Source organism: Ammodytes marinus, assembly GCF_949987685.1.
Source record: "Ammodytes marinus genome assembly, chromosome: 21".
NCBI classification, from domain to species: domain Eukaryota; kingdom Metazoa; phylum Chordata; class Actinopteri; order Uranoscopiformes; family Ammodytidae; genus Ammodytes; species Ammodytes marinus.
Window position 1 is genome coordinate 13704128 of NC_137225.1, and position 9311 is coordinate 13713438.

A 9311-nucleotide genomic window follows, 5' to 3' on the forward strand; every position below is an offset into this window, starting at 1 on the left:
AATTTTTCAGACTATAAAGTTTGAAAAGCTGCAGAATTTGAAATAAAAAAAACAGTAACAGTGGAAGGCAGCGAGATGACTCCTTTTATGGTGGAGGCATCTCCATATGACATGTGACCACCAGTGCGGGTCATGAATAAATCATCCTGAACCCGGGCAGAGAGAGTAAACAGTTGTGTATCTTCACTTCAGATGCCTGGAGAGGCCTGTCAGACACTGCAGTTAACAAAGCCTATCTCCTCATCATCATGCGGACCGAGTTTCAGCAGATCCAAGTCCAAATCTGACACCATTACCTACCCCAACACCCCCTCCCCTTACCACCCACCTCATGCTATGCAAGAACTCACTCAGTGTTTCTCCAGAGTCGACTTGAAGTGAAGTTAAAGCAAGGATGGGTGCAATGCTGCTAAGCTTTTTCCCCTGGAGTCTCCGCTTCACTCGCTTGTATTTAAAAGGGCCGCCTGGGTAGCCATTGTAAATTAGCCAACTACAGCTCTGGGATTAGCTGCCTATTTGTACCCACTGGGGAAATAAACTCCTCGAGACCTCCATTATTTCATCTATTAACAACTCTTCGGGCATGATCAGGCTCTGTGGAGTGCATCACTGGCTCAGAGCTGAATGGTGCTATTCAAACCCTGTATGCAAGGTGCTTATAGCCATGAGTATAATGTTGAGTGCCGATGCCGATGTTCCTTTCAGCATCATTCTAGGCTTATATGAGAACACACAAAGAAGAATTGGACATTTTTTAGAATATAGTTTTTATTTATAATTTATAATTGGCAGATACAAAAACCTCTTGAACTGTATCCAAAGTGTGCAATAAAATCACTGTTGATTTTTTCCAAAAGAAAAATACAAAAAAAAAAACATCTACTTTGGAAAGCTGACAGTTGACAACCAATGTAAACTGGAGTGAACTGGTAATTCTACAGAGGGCTTACTAATCGCTACTAACGCTCTTTTAACTGACTACGGTTGTTAACAAATTGCAAATCTGCTTTGCTCTCCCAAGATGATAACCAAAGTCATTATGTGTACATACATCTACATTGGTGACATTCTATTTCCCCATTGTTAAATACAAATAAAGGCAATCATATCCATAAGCAGCACAAATGTGTATAACACATTAAAAACGAAATAAAGAGTTTTCAAATTGTACCAAGATGTTTGATGTTAGAGAGGGTAAACAAACCAAAAGAAAAAGGGGGTGGGGTTATTTTTTCAAACATAATGTTGTAAACAATCACCTTCACTCACCGAGATGCACAAAAAAATATGTGTGAGCTTGTTAAGTGCTAAACAGCTGTTATTAATTCAAAATGTGTCAGCAGTCTGAACAAGCATCAACCTCTGGAATCAAACATTGAAGGCAATAATGCTTAATAATAAAACGTAATAAAAGAATCTAGAAAAATCACAGCAGCAACACTGTATGAAACTGGTTTCCTGCTTGACAAATTGCAAATAAAAAATGGGAATACAATTAAAAGAACATTGTATTTGAAAAAAATAAAAACAACATATACTTTCACATTTTCAACTGAAACTCAAACACACGCCCAAAAGTTCAATCAAATGTACATCCACATTCTTGCTATGATCCCATTCCTTGACAGCCCATGAGCATTAACAGAGGTTTTGATATGATGCTGGTGCCTTACCCTTTAAATCCCACAGATAAGACAAAAACATAACAATCTCTGTTTTACCTAAACAGTTATGAACACAAAAAGGACAAATGTGACGATTTTTTCATTTTTTAACGGCATTTGAAGGACAGCTGTAGGCAGGAAGATCTGAACATGTCAATGGAGAATACTCAAGTGCAAAAAGTGTGTCAATGTAGTTTTTTGTTATGATTCTCATGCTTTCTGAAACGGGTCTGCAGGCAGATAAGATGGACACCTAAAACAAGCGTACATCTCTTTTGTACAGCCCCATTCTCACAGATGACAAATGTCACACGCACACAAAAAAAACTCACATAAAAAGGATTCTAAAAAAAGAAAAGAAAAATACATTTCTTGTACAGAGAATGTCCAGCCAATGTTTGTGACAGAAAAAAACAACAACATCCTTCTACACAGCCAAACACACAACCTAGATCCTTCATTCCTATACCACTCAAAGCGTTAAAATGCTAAGGTCTTTAAACATGCAACAACATTCAACGTTCCTATCTAATTTCCGCTGTGCTAGATCCATGGTAACTTCCTCAGACACCGACATTTCCCACTAACTAAAACTAGAACTACGCGCTAGCGACCTACCAAGGTTGTCCGAGGGACCATTTTCCAAAATACTTTTAAGGACGCTGATGTCAAAAAAGATGCTCATTCATTATGTGAAAACACAATTCCCTGTCAATGTATCCATATAAAGCACTTGCGTAGCATACCGTGTGCTCTTCCCTTTACCGTGGCGCCGACAGCCAAGTACAGACAATCGGAGGGGTAGTGCAGCTCTGTGGGGACAATGTGTATAAGCAATGGTAAAAATGTAATGCTTTCTATTCCCAAATGTCCTTGAAACCCATATGACATTCATGATGCAGCCATGCATCTGTGATGGTCATACCCTGAAACCCTGGCATCACTCCAAGATGGCTAAGAGGATACAACCCCTTGCTTACCAAAGTACTTTTACCTAAGCTCAAACTATGTTATTTCTTTGGATTCCTTTGATCCGGGTCCAGCTTTCCTTGTTGGAATTAAGAGACTAAGAAACTGCCATCAATACATACAGATTCAGTTCCAATTGACAAGAGGTCTGTTTTTCAGCTGTAGGTCAATTGAGGGCAATTCTCCTACATATATTCACTGACAAAAGGTAAATGCATTTAACTAAACACCACAGCCAAAATCTTTCATCCTTGTACTGTGAAATCATCTCTCATTTAAAAGTAGCTCTACAGTGCCATTCATTGACAGTTAAAGCCTTGACTACATGCAGATACAAGCGTTAGTGACAAAGTTGTTAGGCCTGAGCTGCAGTGCAGTGTTTTGGAATATTCCCAATGCAGAAAGATTTAACTTTAAAATGTTAAAACACAATTATAAAACGGTGTATACTTCGACTTGATGCAGTTTCTACAAACAGCACATTAAAATCCAGCATTGTCGGTACCTTCAGGCTTGCAAGTTATATAATGGCTACATGCAGCCATACAATTTAAGGCTACTCCTCTGACGGAACTGTCGAAACCCTCTCACAGCCTCGCACATTTTGGACATCTTTCGCATCAGAATGTTGTTAATGTTAGGGACCTGGTTAAATCCTTGTGGCTCTGAAAGGGATTTTCATGTTTGTACACCTCTAACACTGAAAGTAACAAACATGACAAACTCAAGACATAAAGTCTGCTTAAGTCTCAGCATAATGTAGCACTAATGTATTTGTAGCGTGTTAGCTGTACCAGGACAGTCAAATAATACTTGAGGAAGAAACGATATCCACTGGATAAGTAGTTGAGTTTGTAAATGAGTAAAAATCTGGTTATCATGAAAATCACAGATGACCATCATTGCCCGTTATGCAATGAAGCCTAGCCTTGCTATTTGACTAATTGCATAGTATAAATGCAGAATGTTGTTCATTCGCAGTTGGATCATGCTGAAAAAGATGGTAACACTGCATAATCTGAGAATAAAATGCGAACGATGATCAAAATTGGTCAGTCTGCAGAAAGCTTAAAATATGATAGAAAAAAACTTCATTGTAACATCTTCATTGTAGCCATCCTCAAATACATTTTCAAATTCAGAGTAATTTCTTTTCCCCCAACTTAAACGCAGATGGGAGTATTTGCCCTACTTGCTCATTTGGTTGTTACTCTCTTCCCACACATCACAATGCACATTCATAGTGTGCACTTAATGTATACAGTTACAACTAAGCTGTATACTTCCCATATATTTTAGCAGAAGACTATTTGCTGGCCTATGTTTCTGGACATCAAACCTCCTAAAACCAGCAAAAAAAACCAGAACAGAAAAGGGAATGGAAGAGTCACCAGGACACAAATCAAGAGCCGCCTGAACCAATCATCTAAAAAAAACTGTGGTTGTCTGTAAACCGTGTTTAAATCTCTTAACTGAACACAAAAGTGCAAATTGTTACCACTGTCCTATCTCTGTGTCCTCAGTAGTGCTTCTCCTGCAGATAATCTTTCATCTTGTTAGGTAAGGGCAGTTTCTGGATCAGGTCTATCCTTGTGTATTGTCTAATGACAAAGCGACAAAGGTACTGCAGGGAGCGCACTTGCATAAACCGAGATACGGGGTTCGTTAGTCTGACGGGGTAGGTTGCGGACCCTGGTAGGCGAGACCTGGAATAGCAAAAAGCCCCACTCTCCGAGTCTTTGATAGAGTATTCGATTAGGTCGACGATGGACGTGTGTCCCTCCACGTCGGGCTGCTCGTAGAAGCTGAAGCGTCCATTGGAGTGTTCGATGCGGGTGTGGAGGGTTTTGCCCTGGGACCTGAAGCTCAGGCTGAGCAGGTACCGGTCGTCCGAGCTGTCCCTGACCAGGAAGGAGCCGTCGGCCAGGTTGAGCAGCTTCTCCTCGGCCTCCCAGCGCGTGATGGGACCCCAGTACCAGCCCTGCCTGGCCAGCTTCTTCAGCTCCTCTGTCAGACTGGTGACCACCATGGGCCCGCTGCTCTGCACAGAGTCGTACACCCGACTCACCCCGGGAGCTGAATGCGGGTCAAAGTTGAGGTGGTGTCTTACCCTCTCGGCTACCTGGCTGTCTGAAGAGCTGAACCCTGAAAAAGTCCTGGGAAAATGTCTGTTACTTGTTATGGACGGCAGGAGTGGAGAGAGAGGAGGCGGGACCTCTGCTCTGGAGCTGTGGAGCATCAGACCAGCAGAACCCATGAGGAGACTACTGACTGAGCTTTCCATGAAGAGATCCGGAGGCAAGCCGCTAACCAGTTCGTGTTCCTCATGTTGCTGGTCTGTGTGGAGGAGGGACCCGCTGTCTGCTTCAGTCACCACCTCCATAGGAGAGGAGCTGTCCAGGCAGGAGTGGGACCCTTCCGGGTACATTCCCTCATCTAAAGGCATTGTGTACTGGATGTAGTCCTGGGGCGTCAACCCCAGCACCACAGGCACGTCATTTTCATCAATATCGAGATGCAGCTCGCCGTTATGTGGCTGCTGGAAGTTCTTCATAGATTCTGCTTGGTCCTGAAAGAGCCCTTCCATCTGGAAATCATGAAATTCTTTACGGACACCGTTTAAATTAGGACTCGGGCTAGGGGAGTGAACCATGGCTTTAACTTTTACTTCCATTTTGATACACGCGTCATCAGAGTTGACTGAGCGCAGAGGCCACGGTGAGGGGCTATAATGGTGACTCCGTAGGGATGAGGACCTAAGGGGTCTCTGGGCTTTCACCTCATTGAAGCTGATGGGCACGGACGAGGATGAGAAGGTGTCATCGTCATCCGCTGAACCTAAAGCAGAGGAGCTGCCCTTCACTTTGGCCTTCTGCTTGGCAGACAGCCTTCTTTTTAGCGATCCCATCAGGCCCTCACTCTTTGAGCGGCCCTTAGTCTGGCCCCCTTTGTCTTCTTCCCCGCCAAGGTCACAGCCGGAAAGCTCTTTGGTGTAGCAGCCCCCGAAAAGTGACTCTTCCTTCGAAAACTCTGTAGTCACCGAGGGCTGCTGGAGCATGACAAAGTCACCCTCCTCTTTGCCCTTTATGCTGAGGGACTTGCGGATGGTCTTAAGGCTTATCTTCTTCATTCTGACAGGCCCTCCAAAGCGGGGGCATGGGATGACTCTCCTGGTATCCTGATGAAAGTACTATCCACAGTTTCCTCCCATCGGGCCACACAAAACAAGTCATGCATACAGCGAAGCCATGAAACCCTGTAGAAAAAAAAGACAAATTATAGATACTCCATTAAATAACATTGAGATATTAACGGCCATTGTATTATCCTATACCCATTAGCAAACAGTTCATGCAAAATCAAGTAGTAACACACAGCACCCTGAAAAGATTTCACCTAAAGATGACAACACTGAACCATATAAATTGTTCTATTGACTCGTGACCTTGTGTATTGATAATAAAAATGAATCCTCATTTGATCTATAAAATTTAAAAAATAATATTAAAAAATACAATGATTAAAATAAAATAACAAAATGTGACTGGAGCTATTTGTAATGTTTTTTTTAAAACGTCCAAATGTTACACATCAAAAAGAGATCCTCAAAGCTGAAACTTGAATTATTTTGTATAGATTTTTGCATGACAACGGCTCAAAAGATGCCTCAATTATTAAAAGAGATGTTTTTGTTTCCATTGCCCCAGTAATTGTTTCAACTCTAAACTCTGTACTCCCTGAAAAATACATTTGAAACATTAACAATGAAATTAACGTGCTGACATTCAGGTTTATTGATTGGGTTTTTTGCGCATGCTGAGTCAACTGTACAAATTTGTTTCCCTTCTGATCCCTGTTGCCTATTCTGAAAGGATGGAAGATTGAATCCGACAAATTACACAAATGTTAAAAAAAAAATCCATATGTCTAATGTCTGGTTCCAAATCCTTAGTTTCATTGAGTGCGTAAAGTCTATGATCCAAAGACATCGACAGATGCTTGGTATTTTCCACGGTCATGCTCCGCTAGATCCAAGCTGCTGCCACTGTTTTCCCCTTACAGCACCTGGGGTTGTTTTGGATGTGTGTTTGGGATCACTGCCCCATTGGATTGTTTACTATGGGCTGTGTTTATAAAAGGGCTACAGTTCCTTGAGTGCTTCAAAACACATTCAAAGCACCTTTTAACTGAAAGCCAGCCCATAACTCACTCAGTATTTTTGTTTAAATCGCTGTATGAATATTGAATGAATGACACATACAATATAAGGAACACAACAATTTGTGAGACTATGCAATTGACCAAAACAAAATCCGAATCAACACACATCAATCCATTTTGCACAGTCAGTGAGGAGTAGGCTCAAGCCCAAAGCTTATTTTACCTTATCTTCTCATTCTGGTTCTAAATAAGTGAACACTAGTAGTCTTATCATCTGCCAAAGGTAAAAAGCTACAGCAGTTATGGTTTACCCTAGATTCAAACAGTATGTGGAGACATGTGCCACTATGAATCACCCAAATAAAGCTGCTTGATAATCAAGACAGCTGCAATCTGATTACTCACCATTATGTGCAGGAAAATGGTGACTCAGTTGGATGGGTCAAGTTCCACTTCCACCACCTTTCATTTGATGCTGTGAAGAAGAAGAAAAAAAACGCAGCTCATTTTAACAAGTTCCCCACATCTTCATTTACATATGCATTTAAATCTGGGGATGCATGCCATGTACATATATGATCACATCAAAACAAACAACGTGTGTCAGTAAAGGCAACGTTAGCATGGTTTGTCCTGACCTGGCAAAGGCCTACGGACACAACAGCATGCCTTTAGCTCGGCTACGCTTTTTAAGTTTGTGAGTTCAATGACAACACACTGAAACTGTGTGTTCAAACTACTAATTGGTACACTTTAAACGTCAATACAACGATCGTATAAATGAGGTAGTTCCATAAAGCCTGCTAATTTAACAGCTATTAGCTTGCTTGTATGCTAACATCAAGTAGCTAACAACCAGTTGGGTCTGTTAGCAGGTCTACTTTGAAAGTACATCTGTAAAATGTAAACAAATACAATCTGCACATCATGTCGTCTCTTACCCGGTCACTTCTGCTCGTCTTTCTAGGCGAAATAACCCAGAGGTGTTGGCATTAGTCTCGTAAAGCGCCTTCATGAAAGCTTCGCTCCTTGAACGATTGTTGGGCTAATGTTAGCTCGGCTAATGTTAGCTCCCCACCTAAGCCAATCAGCTAGCTTTGTTAACGTTTGCTGTTGAAAACATCACCGCTACCGTCCCTTTCCGTCAGCTCCCGAAGCCCAAACGTATGAGTATTAAGCGTTTTTTAATGGCCGGGTGTGGTTGTTCTCTTAACCGTGCAGGTTTACATCGCCGACCAGGATGACACAATACGGTGACATCTGTCCAGGTTGGCTAACACTTTGTAGCTCACACACGGCCCCTTCCTTTCTTCCTTTGTTGCCTGTTGAATTGTGGGAGCTGAGGTTCAGATGCAGCGAAATCAGACACACACACAGCAGATACAGCAGATACAGCAAGTCTATACATCAAATACATAGACTTACCCAAACACTAAACAATCACGTGCATGTAATTAGAAATTAAATAAATCTAAATGTTAAATAAAAATAAAAGGCTACCCCATCTTTGAGGTTTTGACAATTGTTACAATTGTGTAATTGAGTGGTTTGGTTTATATATATTTTATTTGCTTAATTAACAACTTTTACCCCTTCATGCATACAATGACAATACACTGTAAGCAGTCCCCCTTAATGCATTAAAACGATTACATAATTTAAAAAAAAACACTTATTTCAAAGAGTTTTTCAACTTAATATGTTTAACAAACCAATATATAAAATGATATAGGCTGTTATGTGAAAACTATCAAATACAACACAAATATAAAAATATATAATAATAATGATTTAAATCCACTGTGGTGGCTGATTTGCAACTATACCATCAAATCCCATGCATATACAAGAAAAAAAGCTTTTAAATAGATGTCCACTGTAGTGACATATGAAAGAGTTTTAAAAAAGGATTTGTTTTCAGACCACCTAAAACCCTAATTCTCCCCCAAATAACCGGCCGCTGACTGCTTTTGAGTATTAAGAATCGTATCTTACTGCTCTGGGGATACTCAGTAGGGTGCGCTGTGATGGCCATCTCCTCGGCATGGAGAGTGCAAGGTGTTGCAAAAAACAACCTCAGACTCTGTAAACCTCTGCTGAAGCAATATTTTGTTTTAAAACCAAAGATATAATGTCATAAAGACACACAGCTTAAATCAATGGCTGACAGTGGTACGGTTATTGCCGTTCTTGAGTGTCTAGAGGTGCACAGGATGTAAATAATGTATCACGGAATACCAATGCATAACAGTTCAATACACATGGGTCATTCCAATGGAAATTCAGAAATGGAAATTCATGCATTGCACTACAGAAAAAGAAATTGGTAAAAAAATGAATAATAATAATAATAAAATAGAATACAAGATTGAACAAGAGAAGTTGCAATACCTGGAAAAGTGACTAGTTTCCAATTCATTTGACTCATGAAAGCAGAGACATGCTCCCTGTGCCACATGAAATTATAGATATCCAGTCCTGAAATAATTGAGCATTTATACACAAGACTGAATATTA

General features: G+C 40.8%; 1 protein-coding gene across 1 annotated transcript; it reads right to left on the reverse strand.

The window, feature by feature from the left end:
* Positions 1-765: 765 nt before the first annotated feature.
* Positions 766-8094, reverse strand: socs6a (suppressor of cytokine signaling 6a). The gene is made up of 3 exons (XM_080049807.1): positions 7736-8094; positions 7200-7269; positions 766-5889 (listed from the first exon to the last, which is right to left on the reverse strand). The coding sequence occupies exon 3, from the start codon at positions 5761-5763 to the stop codon at positions 4153-4155; it is 1611 nt and encodes a 536-aa protein (XP_079905933.1). The 5' UTR covers positions 5764-5889; positions 7200-7269; positions 7736-8094; the 3' UTR covers positions 766-4152.
* Between the last annotated feature and the right edge of the window lie 1217 nt (positions 8095-9311).